Source organism: Naegleria lovaniensis, assembly GCF_003324165.1.
Source record: "Naegleria lovaniensis strain ATCC 30569 chromosome Unknown tig028, whole genome shotgun sequence".
Lineage (NCBI taxonomy): Eukaryota > Heterolobosea > Eutetramitea > Acrasida > Naegleriidae > Naegleria > Naegleria lovaniensis.
This window is the reverse complement of record NW_025407850.1, coordinates 19013-35664: the sequence shown is the minus strand read 5'-3', so window position 1 is coordinate 35664 and position 16652 is coordinate 19013. Positions and strand designations below refer to the sequence as shown.

Sequence of the window (16652 nt, the reverse complement as noted above, 5' to 3'; positions counted from 1 at the left end):
AATGACCAACTGAGTGTCTTCTTCGTTCAAATTATTACTACTTCTAGGCATTGTACAACCCAACAGTTGTTGTTGAACATTTTTTTATTGAAAATAAATTTTCAATTCATTCCACTCGAGCGCTTGCTGGATGGCTTTATTCAACAAAGAGATCTGCTCTCTCAATGAATGAACGAATACAATGACCGAGGCGTTCAGTCGTGTTAATGCTTGTTTAAGGTTATGAAAAAAAATGTACCCTCTACACCCTCATCCAAACATGTCTTCGGGCGTACCTCTCATGCCTTCTTCTTCTTCTTCCACGACAAGCCTTAGTTCAGCAAATTCATTTCAACCACAACCACCGCAAGGACATGTCTTTGTACAAACACAACCATCACCTCAGCAACAAATGATCCAGCCTTTCATGTATCCTTCGGGATCATTCCCGAATGAGATGAACAGACCATCAAACACCACTCATCCCTCCCTCAATAATCATACCACATCCACCACAATGAATAATCTTGGTGCAGCACCTCCATCATCATTTGCATTCACTCATTTCGTCCCAACCACCCTTTCAGGATCCAACGCCTCATCTCAATTTCCGATGGTTGCAAGTTCGGGACCTCAAGGATTCAGTTTTTTAGTGTCCAACACCCATGCTACACCTTCTCAGGCTGGAATGATGGTGTTTCCTCAACAACAGCAACAGCAACAAAAACCTCAACAACAGGATCTCACGACCCGTCAGACAGCTTTTGCATCTCCCATGCTTTCGAACTCACTCCAAGAGACTCCCAACATACTTCAGATAAGCAATAATTTTAAACAGCCTCCTATTTATGGCCAAAGTGCTTTTGTACCGTATACTGGTCTCGTACAAGAAGGAAGCTCTGTATATGGCCTTAATAACTCCTCCTTTGTTTTTCCAATACAAAATTTGTACGGATTTCAAAATGGGCAGGTGGACAATAATAGCGCTCGTTCGTTCGTTCCCACTTCCAATAATCAATCTGAACAAGGTCACAATAGTCAACTTGGAGTAATGCAACCGTCATCTGAACCTACGTCTTGCAACAACGTATTGCTCCCAGAAAACACCAATCGTATTGATGACCATTTGGAAAGCAGTGGGGATCATTCGTTCTTTTTGGTTGAAAATTTAAAGCATGAACCAACAATTGATTCAAGGCTCAAGGATTTCGAACGCGACATTTTAACTTCAGAAAACCACAACAAGTTGACTACCTATTACCGTCACCTTCAAAAAGAGAATGCAATTTTAAAGCAAGAATTGAAACAATTTCAAGAGTTGAGAAGGAACATGGAACAGGATCTCACTCAACACCACTCACAATTGATGTCTGTTTTTACTGACATGGAAAAACATCAAGACAATCTTGAAGAAACTAATTCTGCTCTTGCAAGGGAGTTAGACAACCTCCTGTCAACGAGATGCAAATAATTCAACAAGTCAATGATGCTCAATAAACACTGAACTGGGTAGCATTGCCACTTGCTGTCAATACTCCTTTTTCTTTGGTCAACTGAGAAACTAATAGAGGTGAGTAATCATCAAGCTTTTTATTCAAGTGGTGCATATCATTCTTCGTCATTAAAATCTTCTTCCTCTTCGTCAGTATCATCATAGTCATCAACATAACTTTCAGTGCTAGTACTACCACTTTGATTGCTTTCTTCATAGGAAGAGGTCGAGTAGTTAGAGGATTTGCGTGCCTCAGATGAAGTAAAATCAGAAAAATCTTGATCATATTTCTGTTTTGAGGCAGTTTGATCTTGGGACGTCAACTCATCAAGCAATTCAATGTACAATGATTCGTACTCATTAATTGCTTGTACATACTTCCTGAGACGTGGCTCACTTGACATGACCTTTCCAAGAAACGTGTCACATTGAAAGGTGGTTGGGATTGGAGATGCTAGTGCCGACATGTTGTGTGCTGGTTGACAATACTCTGAGAAATCTTCCTTATCTACAAAGTTCTTCTTCTCCTCTTTTAAACTCTTGAACATGGATGTTCGAGCTGAGACTCTTTGGAAAATTTTACTCTCAATGGTATTATCCATGACAAATCTGTAAATGCTCACAGGTTTCGTTTGCCCATATCTGAATGATCTAAATACAGCATGATTATCCCAAGTGTTATCCCAGCAAACATCGAATAATACAATCTTTTGACTTGAAGATAGATCAATACCAAGCGCACCAACTTTGGTACTAATCAATAGTACCGGAGCATCAGAGGAAGAGTTAAAAGAATCGACAACACTTTGACCTAGAGAGACAGACATGGTATCATCCAATCTAAAAAAGTCAACGTTTCGTTTCAACTTTCGTTTGAGAGGTTGTGACTCATCCTCCAATGGAAGGCCAGTAGTAATATTAACGTTGGTAATAATTCTCTCGATAGCGTCCAATGTTTCTTGGTATTGGCTGAATACTAAAAGTTTTTCAAAATTCAAAAAGCATTGCTCAATCATTCTGATCAGACACAACATTTTTGGCGAATTGTCAATCATGTTCATGTAGTATGATTTTTCCAAGACTGGGTTGGCCCATTCCATATTTTCTCTCGTGTCCTTAAAGCGTTCGGCCTCCTCCAACATGTTAAACATGGTATTACTGACAGATGGAGCGATGCTTGTATCCTCTTCGGTTGTGATCATTTCAGAGATTGATGTTGATCTGGAAGGTATATAATTCAATTCGTTGCTATCATCGGCATTCTCTCCAAAAACAACTTCATGGAAGATCTTTGGCTTGAATCAACTTGCTTGCATCCAAGTGAATTAGTGTTATTTCCCTCGAACAGTTTCTTATTGTCACGACAATATTGTAATACCAAGTCTGGGTGGTTGAGAATTTTCTGAGACATGACAGTCATAAAGAATATTTCCTGTTTTTGCTTTTCTTCGTTAAAGGATGCCTCAATGTTTGTTTGCTTCAAGTCCTTTCTTCTACTCTCAATAAATCTATTATACAAATTGCTTTGAATATCAGTTGGATGAAAGTATAATACATATTCTTTCTTTGGTGGAAGATAGGATTTCAGAACGGATTGGTCTTTTCTATGAACGAATAAACACAATTCTTGCATAAGGATGAAAAATCGTTTCCGCATTTGTTCTCTATTCTCAACATTGGACAAGTCTTGAAGAGAAAGACCAATAGGATCCGAGAATAAGTGCTTGAATTCCTTCATGGACCAATAACCTGGTCTTACCCAATCAATAATGGTAAAATACTCCATTAGATTGAATTGAGGTGGAACTCCTGTCAACACAATCCTCTTTCTCGTCAAAATATTCGAATAGAGCGCATGGGAGAGGTTTGTTGTTGGATTTTTCATACGGTGTCCTTCGTCAACTACTGCAAGATCGCACGTTCGTAAATATTCTGCAACTTGCTTCTCAAACTCAATTTTGCTTGTGTTATGGTTGTGTGGCTCATGATGATGCGCTTGGAATCCAACATTGCTTGAAAATTGCTGTTGAGGGTGGGCTCCTTGTTGTGATTCAGTCCATCGAGAGAATGATGAAAAGCACATGAGCAGAATTCCTCCCCTGTTGGACCATTCTGCAAGTTTTTCGAGTCTGTGACTTCTCAAGTCTTTTCCGTGGTCCAATACAAAGCATGGAATTGTGTCCAGTTTGAGGTTATGCATCCAAGAGGCAATCTCGCGTTCCCAGTTTTGAATGACAGATCTTGGGCAAATGATGAGAATTCTCTTTCCCTTCTGATATTTTAAAAAGAGGTAGGAAAAAGCAATAATTGTGAGGGTTTTTCCAAGGCCAGTAGAGTGACCAAGAATACAGCCCCTGAGGTCATCATCTGGTGGCAACACGACATTGTTCCAGCAAAATCGGAGAGCTTCAAGCTGGTGAGGTTTAATGATGGAAGACAAGACCTTGGGAATAAAAATTAATTCTGGTGCATGATTGCTAGAAGAATCTTCATTCACTAGGGGTGAGGAGAGTGACGACGATTGGTTCAGAAGTGAATGATGTGAAATGTTGGATGGGAAAGTTTGACGTCGTTGCCGTTGGGAATAGCTCAAGAACGCCGTATTAGAAGGGTTTTGAGTTTCAGTTATCTTTAAACTTTCATCCACAACCGATCTCTCTACTTCAGCGCTGCCAAACCACTCACCAGTGTTGACAATTCTGTTAACTTCAGCAATGCTACTCACATATTTGGAGACATGAATCACATATTGCTGTTCATTGATCTTTTGTTGCTTCACAAATTCTTTTGTCTTGTTACGCAAGTTTTCACGTTGTTGGGGAGTGAGTTTGGAGGAAAGGAATGTTTCATCCAAGTCATTAAGCTCCTTGTCACTGCAATTGCTACCATAGGCAGAGTTGTCTTGGTTAATGACGCAAAAGGGTTCATGACCATCCATGGTGTTTTCGTTTTCTTCCAGCTGTGCGGTTGGTATTTCTTTTGAATGGCTTGAAGCGAGAGCAGACGAAAAGTCGACAGTTGTTGCTTCTGATTGTTGCTTTCGTTTTTTGGAGGACATTTCTAACATTAATAATGGATCTTCTGCTGAGTGGTCAACTAGGTCATTTCTTTGTTCATTGTGGAAACTGTCTCGAGGTGAATTTTCTACCAACTCAGAATGATCTGATTCAGAGGAGGTGTTTGTAGTGGCGTTTAAAAATCCTTGTGGTTGTTGTTGTTGATCGAGTTTTCTCTTGTTCATCTTTGAGTGAAGGAAATGATTTGTTATGAACTGGTCGATGTGAAAAGAGTCAAACAGAGCGGTATCTGTTAGAATATGGAAAATAAATTTAGATGAATAATTATTATGAGAGTGGAATTTGAGTAATGGCGTGTCTACCTCAGGAGGAGAACAGAGTTTTGTGAAAGAGAGTGGGATGTCGAATGTAATCTAGAGGTCCAGAGAGGTGATGAATGTATATTATCAAAAAGTGAAATGAACTATTTCAACAATTTCGAAAAACTATATAGAGGAAGAGAGAACGTGTTTGGAATTATTTGGTTCAAATTGTTGTTGTAGTAGAGGGTCTATTGGAATTGTTCAAAGTTTTCTCCGAGATTTTGTGATGATCCCAACAACAATTTTGAAATACGAGACGGGAAAAATTTAACGGATACAAGATTGGACCAACAATAATTAGGGAGAGAGATTCTTGTTTATAATGATGGAAATTGTAGGGATGTCGGTTGCGTGGAAATGATGATGATAAAAACGAGAGGACCTCAGCGGGAGAAGGCTCTCAAAAAAAAAAGAGAGCGGAATGGTTGGTGGACAAATTCAATTTTTTTTGGTGGCATCCAAACTCCATCGAATATTCGATCTTCGTTCTTGGTTCAATGAAATGGATCATGAGCCGTTGACAAACAACAACAACCACATGTTGAACATTCGTAGACATTCGTAGGTGCTTGAATTCATGGTATAGTGCTTGTGACTGATTCACAAGTTTTTGAAAAGATGTAATTGATGGCGCTGTTTGAAAACAATAAAAAGTTATCTTCGAATCCGTGACACACCATCTTGAGCGTATATCCAATGCCCAAATCGTTTTTATACAACAACCTCAGCATTATTAGAAAAAGAGTTGCTCTTGTCTTCCACATGATCCACAAACTCTGAAACCATGTTTTTCTAAAAAAGTCAAGAGTCCCGAAATACCAGCTTTTAGAGTTCCATGCCTTGCACGCTCTCTAATTGATGTCATCTCCAGAGATTTCTCTATTTGAACCCAACCAAAAACTATCTTATGAAAAACAACTCCACAACCTTTCTTCTTTCATCATCATTTTCTTCTTGATCAAAAACCATCTCACAGTTACAAATTCTCTTTTACACCCAAGTAATCGACCAGTTTGTGTTGTGCGTCCATACATGAACTGCCTCTTAGGACGAGTACCGACATTGTCATGTCGTAACTTCCTTTCTAGTTGTGTTAAACTGACTGATTGGAGATGGATGATTTGCAAACCGAACAAAAAATTAGCCATTCACCAACACAGCAACAACACACTGGTCAAGTTGGGAAAATATCACAAACTGCACAACGACCACACCAAGTTGTGAACAAGCGCACAAGTGGGTGCGGTTGAAGACTTGTTACTGCAACAGCATCTATTCATCACTCAAAACAACAACAGTAAACAGCACACACACTCATCTCGACCTGGTCAAACAACACATACTGTCATAACAGGAATTCAAGCGATTTGTACGAACAAGATTGATTCTTGACATCATCGTGATTGTTTGCAGTTTTTGGTCGTCGTGGTGACTCCGTTGTGGATCACTTTCACCTTTTACACACACAAAAAAGACGCACCAATTCAGTAGCACAATTTCCAACATTTATCCATTATTACGAACGAACGTTCAATGATATTGGACAACAACCTCGAGACGACAAGGCCAGATTCACCACCTCAGAACCATGTTGTCGCTTCCAATGAAATGATGACAACCAAGACGAGGATCGTTCAAGAAGTAGAGGATCATCCAAATTCTAAAGAAATCAACAAGACGAAGGAAGTAAGCCCTTCCGTTTCAACCATGAGTAAGAATCACAACGACAACGACAACAACAATGACAATAACCAAACGCATCATCATCATGACACGTCCTCCTCTTTATCATGCTCTTCACCTGAATGTATACCCTCCTCCTACTCGCCGAATACGAAAACTCGAAAATTACGAGCAAGAACCAAGGAATCGAGTGTGTATGCGTTTCGTTTTATGAAATCCTCCTTGAATCCTCGAGGAGGGTTGGACAATGAAGAAGGTAGATCTAGTCCTCTGTTCCGTCTACGACCATTGGTTTGAATACATTGGAAACAAACTCGGAAGAAAACAGCATGCATGCAAGTCAGAAGGATGAGAATGATGTATTCTTGTTGATGAATTTGAGAAATAATGTCGACTCGGTGTTCATTCCACAACGACAACAACAGCAGCCGCAAACAAGCAGTAATGACAATGACAGCTTTCCAGATGAGTCGCTCAGTCAACCCTGTGAAATCTCAAACGTTGAGATGTCTACAATTGCAGACAACCTCCAAACAACAACAAGCATTGAGTTGAACGCAAAGAAAGAGAATGATCTCTCTATTTCATCCTCTTCTCTCTCTTCCTTGGCTCCATTTTCCCCAACGGTTTTGGATATTGCGAGCTCTTCTGTCCAAAAACAGAAATCTTCTCTGGATAAGGTTGAGGGTGTTTGCATTCATAGGAACCCAAACAACAACTCGTCGGAAATGAGCAAGTACCAAACAAGAAAAATGTTGTTCCGTTCTTCCCATATGCTCTACAAGTCTTCCAATCAAAGATCCATTGAACCACATGTTGTAGAAGAAGATCAACAAGAACAAACAACAACAAGAACAAACAACAAGAACTATCTTGAGCATTCTGATCTCTCAGCTGCAGCGGCATCTACCATTCACCTCCTTCCCTCGCATGTCCTTTCCCAAGAAGCACGCTCATCTCTTTTGCCGACCACATCACGTGATGCTGATGATGAGAAGTCATCCAAAACAAAAGTGCTTTTTCCTCAAAAAAATATTAGCCGACTGGTATCAACTTCTGAGAAGACTGTTTGTGGCAGTACTAGTAACATCAGCATCAGCAGCAGTAGTAGTAGTGATCCGACCAGACATGCATGTAAGAGTCAGTGCAGCCCTAGCCGCACACAAGATAGAATGTCCTATTTGACTCCTCAAAAAGGTAGGGTTGTTATGAGTAGTAGTACTCGAGTGAATCGAAATTTCGAGAATGGGAATAATGATGAATCTTGCTCAAATGATCTCCATGATAATGATCGCCGTGATAATGACCAACATGTTTCTCATCATCATCATCATCAACATGATGTGATGAACAACATTTCAAATATTCTTTCCACGTTGACCACCACAGTTGCTAAAAGTGGAAATACCCACACATTGCAAACAACAACAACAACCAATGAACCCATGCATCCATTACATACTCCTCCTCCTTCTTCAATGAATCCTCATAATTATTGGCATTCAGTACCTCCTCCACCACCACCTTCTTCACATTATTACTATTATGGTTATTCAAACTCCCAACATCACACTCCTCCTCAACATGTGCATGATGAGAGATCCAACATGTCATTGCCACCGCCCTCATCGTATCCACCACCCTATGGTTACACTTCTTATTTGTATCCTCCTTCATCCACTCATCATCATTCATATCCACAACCACCATACATGCCTAAAGAAACCATTCCAACCTCGTCATTATCATCTTATGGCATGCAATCTCACATGCACGCTGCTGAAGAGCGACATGTAGATGACCATGATGAAAACAACAACAAGAATGACCACAACATCACGACGAAGAAGACGCTTCTTCCACCATTGAGTTCCATGATCGACCATGACGATGTGAATGCTTTAAAAGGAGGTCAGATTTTAAAACCTTCTTCGAATGTGCATGACGAACATGACAACAAGATACATCACGTCCATGATCATCATTCACAACGAGACGACTCAGAGGAGCATGCACTTCGACAAACGAGTAACATGCATCGTGATTTCTCTTCTTCGACAAACAAGGACCATGCATCTTCTTCATCAACATCCATCGAAAAGAAGCATCAAACTTCAACATGTTCCAATGAATTAGTACCTTTTCAGCATCATCCTGTGGATTTGACAACTACAAGTAGTAATCCTTCGTCACATACTCAACAACATGTCTCACATGCATTTCCTCCTCCACCTTATTATGACTCTCATTATGCACCACATCCTCCTCATTCCTATCCTTATCATCATTCAACTCCATATCCTCCTTCATATCCACCTTATCATCATTCACCTTATTATGCATCAGGGACAACACCAGGTCAGTATCTTCCTCCTCCAACTTCTCATTATTATCATCCACATGATGGTTCTAGATATGCCTATCCTCCATTGTATCCATCATCATCTCATCATCATCCTCATGGATATCCACCTCCTCCACCTCCAACTTCACATTATTTTTCACATGTACCTCCTCCACCTCCTCCATCACTTGCATCCTCATCTCATCATGCTTCTGAATCAGTTAGTAAGGAAATATCAACAACCATGGCTGAACATGGAAATATCAATGAAACAATGATTACGACTTTGAATGAACATGTAAGCTTTGGAAAACACACGACGAGTGAAGTCAATCACTCGACCTTTGAAGCAATTCACAACAATGAGAAGAAGACCAATTCAAAGAATAGTCAATTATCCATTACGTCTTCAACCAATTCGAGTGGAACCACTCTTTCATCTTCATCGACATCTCCGATAAGAGCAAATGTAGAATCCGCTTTTCCAACTAGTAGTCAGTCCAATACTTTGACATCTTCCACCACGGCATTGTCACGTTCCTCTTCATTGAACACTCCCTCGACATTGTCATTACCATCATCTCAACAACCTTATCAATCAACCACTCCTCCCAATGGACGAAAGAAATTCCCATCCGCTCTCTTCATTGATCCCAATGTGGATCCAACTGTTGCTGGAAAGAGAGCCTATGAAGAATATCTTGCCAATGAGGAACGAAAGAAACGTAAGAAACGAGCAGAACGTGAAGAGAAACGTCTCAAATATAATTTAGAAAGAAATAATATCATTTTACCAAAACAAGTCGAAACGAATATTCAACAATTTGAAAATAAGAGATTTGAATCATTACTTGATCCGTGTCCCACAAAAAACGAAATTTTGGAATTAATAACTGGTTTGAAGGAGAATTCTGAATATCGACTTGGAGAAAAGCTTCCAACACAAACGTTACGAATTAATTGTGAAAATTTCAGAATGCATCGATTTGGAAAGTTATCCGTGTGTTTATTGGGACGAGGAACGAAAATTGACAATAACAAGAGACGTTATATTTGTGACTTGATGGATATAACTGTCACATTAAGCACCTCCGCTCATGGAATTGTCAACGTCAAAGAGCTTGTTTTAAACACACCAAGTCACAAGCATGGAAAAATGCTCTATCTTCGATATTCACTCATTGTAGACGATAAGGTTGTTTCCTCTGTGGATTCTCTTGGTTTTACCACCATTACTCAACGAGGTATTCAGAAACGAAATCAAAAAATGATGGAAAGGAATTTGAAAATGCAAAAACAAGAATCGTCGTCGTCGTTACAACAAGAGGAGGAGGATGAAGAGGATGAAGAGAATGAAGAGTAATAAAATTTAATAGCAGGGAATGGACCATTGGTGTGCTGGTGAAATTGATAACTGAGAATTTACAAACATGAACTCGCATCTTTTTTTTAAAGATGTTCCGAGTTCATTGGAATAATCATTTCGTTACAAAAAAAAATGTCCTCTCCATCCTCATCGTCCAATAAGAAAGATACCCAAGTTAATGTAGATCCAACAAAAAAGAAGAAGAACGTTGATATCAGCTCTAGCAGTTCTAATAAAACAAGCAAGAATAAATCATCAGAGAAGGCAAATTCAAAATCTTCAGAAACAAGTTCATCAACCTCCAAATCATCATCCCGAAAGAATAAAACAACCCATGAAACAAAGAAGAAGGAGATTCCAGAACGAGAGGAAGCCTTTGAAATTCTTGCTCAAAAAATTGCTCAAGCTGGAGATCATGAAATTATTTGTTTAACCGGAGCTGGATTGAGTACTGCAGCAGGAATTCCTGATTTCCGAACACCAGGTACTGGATTGTAAGTAGTAGTTCAATGTTTGAAAATATTTGTAAAAAAAATATTAATTATTATTTATTACAATACAAATGTGGTGCAATCATTTATTTACAAATAATTGAAAATGGATGATGGTTTTGAAAATGTTTTTGAAATGTTCGAAAATGTAGATATGACAACTTACAGAAATACAACCTTCCTAGACCCACAGCCATCTTTGAATTGGAGTATTTTAAGGAAAATCCAACTCCATTCTTTTTACTTTCCAGAGATTTCATTTCACAAGGATACAAACCTACAAAAGCTCACTATTTTATCAAACTATTAGAAAATCATAACAAGCTGATGAGGCTCTATACTCAAAACATTGATGGATTGGAAGCAAAATCTGGAATTTCAAAAGAATTTCTCGTGAATTGTCATGGAATGTATGACACTGCTCATTGTATTGAATGCTCCAAAGAATACACATTGAAAGACCTCGTCAACAAGATGGGACACGATCCCAAAACAGTTCAAATACCACTATGTGACTCGTGTAACAGTTATGTCAAGCCAGATATTGTCTTGTTCGGAGAGGAGCTTCCAAAAAAGTATTCAGATTGTGTCATGTCAGATTTGAAACGATCCAATGCTTGTAAGATATTTCTCATTATTGGCACTTCATTGAGTGTTTATCCTGTTGCGTTCATTCCCAATTATGCGCCTGAGGGAAGTACACGAGCGTTGTTGAATCGAGAACGATGTGGTCCATTTGAAACGCTTTCAAAACAAGAGAATCCTTACAAGAGAGAAATTGAAGGAAAATACAAACATTTGGATTTGTTTTTGGGAGGTGACGATTTGAGTATTGATCAGGGAGTAGAAAAGCTTTGCAAATTATTGGGTTGGGAACGTGAATTGGAAGAACTAGTCAAGAAGGGACCTATTGATTTAATTGAGCAGAGTGAAATTTCACAAGAATGTCCCCAAAAAGATAACGATTCAGTGAGAGAATAGCTCGAACATTCAACACAAATCAAGTGGTTGTCAATCCCAATTAAAACTAGAGAAAGCTGTCACTTTCACTCAATATAGGTCATTTATAGGTCAATCGAAAATTAGGCATCTTTAACATTCTCAAATTGGACATGTAAATACTTGAAGAAATACACATGGCACCATCATCAGAAATATGATTATAACACAAGCTCAAGTTGGTGAGATTTTTCATATATTCACTCGAAGCAATACTTTTCGCTCCTGAATCACCAATGTTATTATTTCCCAAATATAACGAGGTGAGATTTTTCATATATTCACTCGAAGCAATATGTTGTGCTCCTGAATCTCCTAAATAATTGTAAAACAAATGCAATTCTTTCAATTTAGAACAATAACTACTTGAAGCTAATTTCATAGCAAATACTTCTCCCAAACGCAAACCTTCCAAAGAAAGAAAAGTCAAATTGGACATGTGTGGACTTGTGACAATGGCAATTGCTCCTTCTTCTCCAATGTTGGTATACCCCAATGTTAAATGTGTCAAATGTTTCATTGTTGATGCAATGAGCATGGCAACAGCTTTGGAAAGATTTAAATTTGAAGATAAATCCAAACTCGTCAAATTTTTCATGTGTTCACTTCTAATCAAACTCAACGCTCCTTCATCTTCAATAGCATTATTTTCCAAATTTAGAATGGTTAAATGATTCATCTGAGGACTGTTTCCAATGGCAATGGCACCACCATTTCCAACACTACCAACTGCATCAGTGTCACTTTGAGGTAATTGTAATTCTGTCAATTTGAAATTTGCCTGTACAAGATGTTGTACACCTCGAGGACTAATTTTTGAATCACAAAGATAAAGAATTTTCAAATGACGCATCATGGGACTTGTTGACAATATTTGAATTCCATATTCAGTAATTCCATCATTTCCAAATAATAATCGTAATTCTCTCAAATTTGACATGTAAGAACTTTGAGCCAATGCTTGCAAACCAATATCTGACAAGTGACCACATGCATGTAATACTTTTAAATTTTGTAATGTCGTGCAAGTGGCAAGTTCTTTAAAAATGTCATCTGTCTTGTCATGAATCTCTCGACCTCTTGACAAATCCATAAAAGTAATATTCATTAATTGTTGACAATTCGATAATAATTTCAATCGATCATGTGCTTGTTCAATGGGGCTACCCATATCCAATACCGAGAGTGGAATTTTTCTTGCCATCACATTCCATGATTTGGAAATTAAAAAACATTTATGAATCAATGTGTCCATATCCAAAAAAGTCATGATATGAAAACAAATTTCATGAGGAATGCAGTTAGAGAGTGTCAAATTGTGGTCGTCGTCATGGTCGTGATGATTTACAACGGAGTGTTCCCATCGGGATTGTTGGGTTTTCATTTTTTTTTTCGAATTGTCAATGAACTTGGATGTCACTCTTCTTGTTAATACTATTTCAACAATCTCAATGAACAATAGAACAGAAAGCGAGGAGTTTATTTCATATATTGCATTACCATGATGATCATTAAAATTCAGTACATGTGAAATTATACAGTGTAGTTCCAATGAACAATTCTGAACAATTTAATAATATTCACAAATCATGTTCATTATTAGTACAATTCATCCATAAGTGTAAACGCAGCATATCTGCTCTGTTTCAATGCATCTTCACCTGTATATGTAAAATTATTGTTGGCAAGAATTAATCTTTTAAGACTTGGCAAGTTTCTACTCAAAGCTATACTCAATACACCCTCATTACCAATAGTATTGTAGGCAAGGTCCAAGAATGTGAGACTTTTCAAATAGGCACTCGAGGCAAGACTCGTTGCTCCTGAATCGCCGAGATTATTGTAATAGAGATCCAACTTTTGTAATTTTGAAATGTGGACACTGGAGGCCAATGTTGAAGCAAAATCTGCACCGAGAGAATTATGGCACAGAGATAGAAAGGTTAAATTGGACATGTTTGGACTTGACACAATTGAAATGGCTCCTTCTTCTCCAATTTTTGAATCACCAAGATGTAAATAGGTTAAATTGGACAAGTTGGATGCAATGATCATACCAATTGATTTTCCAAGCTTGTTTTCAGATAAATTTAAACTTGTCAAATTTTTCATGTATTCACTTCCCAATAGTGCTGAAGCTCCAACAGTTTCAATAGAATTGGCTTGCAAATCGAGAAGTGTTAAATTACACATTTGAGGACTTTTCCCAATGGCTATGGCTCCATCATCTTGGATTTCACATGCTAGTAAATGTAACTCCCTGAGTTTGAAAGGAGCTAGAGCTAAATGTTGTGCACCGTTTGGTCCAATTCTTTTGCAGTATAAATCCAGAACTTGCAATTGACTCATGATCGTGCTTGTTGAAAGAGCTTTCACTCCTGATTCAGTGATATCATTTCTATTCAGATACAATTCTCGCAGATTTGACATGGCTGCATTTTGAGCTAAAACTTGAACACTAAAATCAGTGATGCCACACGTACTCGCTTTCAAAACTTGTAAATTTTGAAATTTAGTGGATTTGGCAATCATTGTAAAACATGGATCGCCCATGTCATAATTGTAATTCAAATTCAATTGTTTCAAGCTTGAAATATAATGACTGTTCATGAAAATCTCAATCCACACACTCGAATTCGTGTCCAATGAATTTTTTGTCAAGTCCAGAGAGGTCATATTCCAATGCAGTTTACTGCGGGACAATAATTTCAAGCAATGTTCCAACTTTTCAATTTTATAACTCATATCCACAGATATCGGAATCTTTCTTGCCATCAAATTCCATTGTTTGGAAATTAAAACACAGTGTTTGATTGAATTCAATTCAAGAAATAACATGATATGAAAACAAATATCATCGGGGAAACAACTGGGAACGTATGAAAATGATGATGCATCTGTTTCATGATCATCCATAGTTAACGGTGGTGTTGCCATTTTTTTTGATTGTTTCCATAATGAGAAAAATGAGACGTCTTGGCAGGTTCATGTTTTTGTTCCTTAATAATAAACTTTAATGTTCAAAAAAAAACTGTAAAAGTGCAAATGATAAGGAACAAAAATTGAGTGGTTTATTATTTGCGAAAACGCTATTTCATACCTTTTAAACCCAGTATGGGCTGATGTTTTTTTTCAAATTAGTATTCTAATGATCTATTTACAAATTCCGCTGTTCAAAATTTTGTTGAATATCCTAGCTTGTTTTTCAAACTTAATGTGAGGTTACCATTGCAGAAAAAACTCCATTCTCCATGGTTGGAGTGCAATTGGCATTTTCGAAAATTTCATCCTCCAATTGTAACAGCTGTCTCTCAAATCCAGCGTTGGGTTGAACAATGGTTCTCTTCGACTTGACAAAATTCAAAGCATATTCAAAGGTCCAAGAATTCTTTTTCATCAAATAGGCAATGAGAATGGAGGCCGAGCGAGATTTTCCTTTCATGCAATGTACTAACACATTGTGACCGGATTTGATGGCATTATCAATAAAATCGAAGGAAACACCAAACATTTCCACAATGTTCTGGTCTTCTTCGTCATACAAGTGTAGATTCAAGTATTGATAACCTTTCTCTGGATAGATGGGTTCCAATGACTTGACGCATGTCACAATGTGTGAAATGTTGTGCTCTTTCAATCCCTGATCGTTGAATGCATCGTCAATGTCGCCCAACCATAATTGCCCTGTGATTTTTGTCGCATCGAAATGGGCATCCTTAGTTTGTGGTATCAAATATCTTGCTTGTTGATTCAATTTGTAGTAGTATTTGAGGGCCTTTCGAGTCAAAAAAGCTCCAAACTTGTCAGGGTATTGGGTCAAATATGATTGTACCTTTCGTCGATGTTTATCTTTGATGGATTCGACTGGACTTGCCAAATGTGAAGTGAGTTCAGAGGACAAGGTCGTTTCCCCGGGTGTTATGCAACCTTGGTTCGAATATCCCACTCCTAAGGGTGAAGACAAGGCTGTCATAGTGGGCGTGTGTACGGATAGGGAAGGACTACTGTGACAAGGTCTCAAACTCAATCCCAATTCAAACATGCTAATAAATTTACGTTTGAGGTTGGTGTATCGAATGGGTTTTTGTGTGGTCAATTGTTCCAATTTTTCAATCTTTTCCAATTTCTTTTCCAATCTCTCAATAGCACTGAATAAATTACTTTCAAAGGATTCTTCGTCCATCATGCTGGCAACGGAACCACTCGAAACCATTTCATCCATCACAAGAGCATTGTATTCCTTCTTGATGGAATGCAACAATTCAGGATGATGCTGATCGATCATTCTCGAGCAGAATTCTTCTTCAGATGAGTACATCATATTGAGGGGAGACAGGTTCACACGAGATGCACTAGTTTTGAGAGAAGAAGGGCTTGTTTCAATGGTTGGAGGAAATTGAGTGTCATAAAGTGCTGGATCATTACAAGTGGTCGGACTGACAACACATGTCAAATTTTGTGAAGTGGCAGCAATGATTGAGGGTGACGAATCAATGCTGTCAGAATACTTGGCAAAATTGGGAGAGTTGTGAAGCGAGGTTGGTTCTTGATGATGGCACGATTGTGGCAAACAGCAACAACAAGCGTTTTCCAACAATTCAAATTCCTCTTCCTCATGGAATGGAGAAGTGTTGGTTGCTGTCGTCGTTGTGGAAGTTGCACTCGCCGAAGTATCATCAAGTAATTTCACCCGTTTTCGTGAGGTAGTTGTGTTCAGGGATGTGGAAAATTGAGGGCATGATGAGCAATAGTTGAGTGTTTCCTTAGAAATGGACTTTTTTCGTGTGATGTGTGGTTGAGGAGTGACAGATGCCGTGCTCGTTGGGGACAATACAACCTTCATCATGATGTGAATTCCAAGTAAATGGTGAAGTGTGTTTTTGAGGTCTTCTCGATTCCTGTTTGAGTACGGTTTCGGA

The 16652-nt window shown here is 38.4% G+C and overlaps 8 protein-coding genes across 8 annotated transcripts; 3 read left to right on the top strand and 5 right to left on the bottom strand.

Moving 5' to 3' along the window:
• Positions 1–232: 232 nt before the first annotated feature.
• C9374_006548 (uncharacterized protein) lies at positions 233–1450 on the top strand (the record flags this gene model as incomplete). Its single annotated transcript, XM_044696420.1, has 1 exon — positions 233–1450. The coding sequence occupies one exon, from the start codon at positions 233–235 to the stop codon at positions 1448–1450; it is 1218 nt and encodes a 405-aa protein (XP_044546693.1).
• A 137-nt stretch (positions 1451–1587) lies between these two features.
• Positions 1588–2673, bottom strand: C9374_006547 (uncharacterized protein; the record flags this gene model as incomplete). Its single annotated transcript, XM_044696419.1, has 1 exon — positions 1588–2673. One exon carries the CDS (start codon positions 2671–2673, stop codon positions 1588–1590), a length of 1086 nt encoding a protein of 361 aa, XP_044546692.1.
• Positions 2674–2708: 35 nt separating this feature from the next.
• Positions 2709–4712, bottom strand: C9374_006546 (uncharacterized protein; the record flags this gene model as incomplete). The annotated part of the gene is made up of 1 exon (XM_044696418.1): positions 2709–4712. The coding sequence occupies one exon, from the start codon at positions 4710–4712 to the stop codon at positions 2709–2711; it is 2004 nt and encodes a 667-aa protein (XP_044546691.1).
• A 1746-nt stretch (positions 4713–6458) lies between these two features.
• C9374_006545 (uncharacterized protein) lies at positions 6459–10240 on the top strand (the record flags this gene model as incomplete). Its single annotated transcript, XM_044696417.1, has 3 exons — positions 6459–6789; positions 6855–7730; positions 7923–10240. The coding sequence occupies 3 exons, from the start codon at positions 6459–6461 to the stop codon at positions 10238–10240; spliced, it is 3525 nt and encodes a 1174-aa protein (XP_044546690.1).
• A 135-nt stretch (positions 10241–10375) lies between these two features.
• On the top strand, positions 10376–11715 carry C9374_006544 (uncharacterized protein; the record flags this gene model as incomplete). Its single annotated transcript, XM_044696416.1, has 2 exons — positions 10376–10737; positions 10887–11715. 2 exons carry the CDS (start codon positions 10376–10378, stop codon positions 11713–11715), a joined length of 1191 nt encoding a protein of 396 aa, XP_044546689.1.
• A 79-nt stretch (positions 11716–11794) lies between these two features.
• C9374_006543 (uncharacterized protein) lies at positions 11795–13117 on the bottom strand (the record flags this gene model as incomplete). Its single annotated transcript, XM_044696415.1, has 1 exon — positions 11795–13117. One exon carries the CDS (start codon positions 13115–13117, stop codon positions 11795–11797), a length of 1323 nt encoding a protein of 440 aa, XP_044546688.1.
• A 215-nt stretch (positions 13118–13332) lies between these two features.
• On the bottom strand, positions 13333–14670 carry C9374_006542 (uncharacterized protein; the record flags this gene model as incomplete). The annotated part of the gene is made up of 1 exon (XM_044696414.1): positions 13333–14670. The coding sequence occupies one exon, from the start codon at positions 14668–14670 to the stop codon at positions 13333–13335; it is 1338 nt and encodes a 445-aa protein (XP_044546687.1).
• A 274-nt stretch (positions 14671–14944) lies between these two features.
• On the bottom strand, positions 14945–16576 carry C9374_006541 (uncharacterized protein; the record flags this gene model as incomplete). Its single annotated transcript, XM_044696413.1, has 1 exon — positions 14945–16576. One exon carries the CDS (start codon positions 16574–16576, stop codon positions 14945–14947), a length of 1632 nt encoding a protein of 543 aa, XP_044546686.1.
• Between the last annotated feature and the right edge of the window lie 76 nt (positions 16577–16652).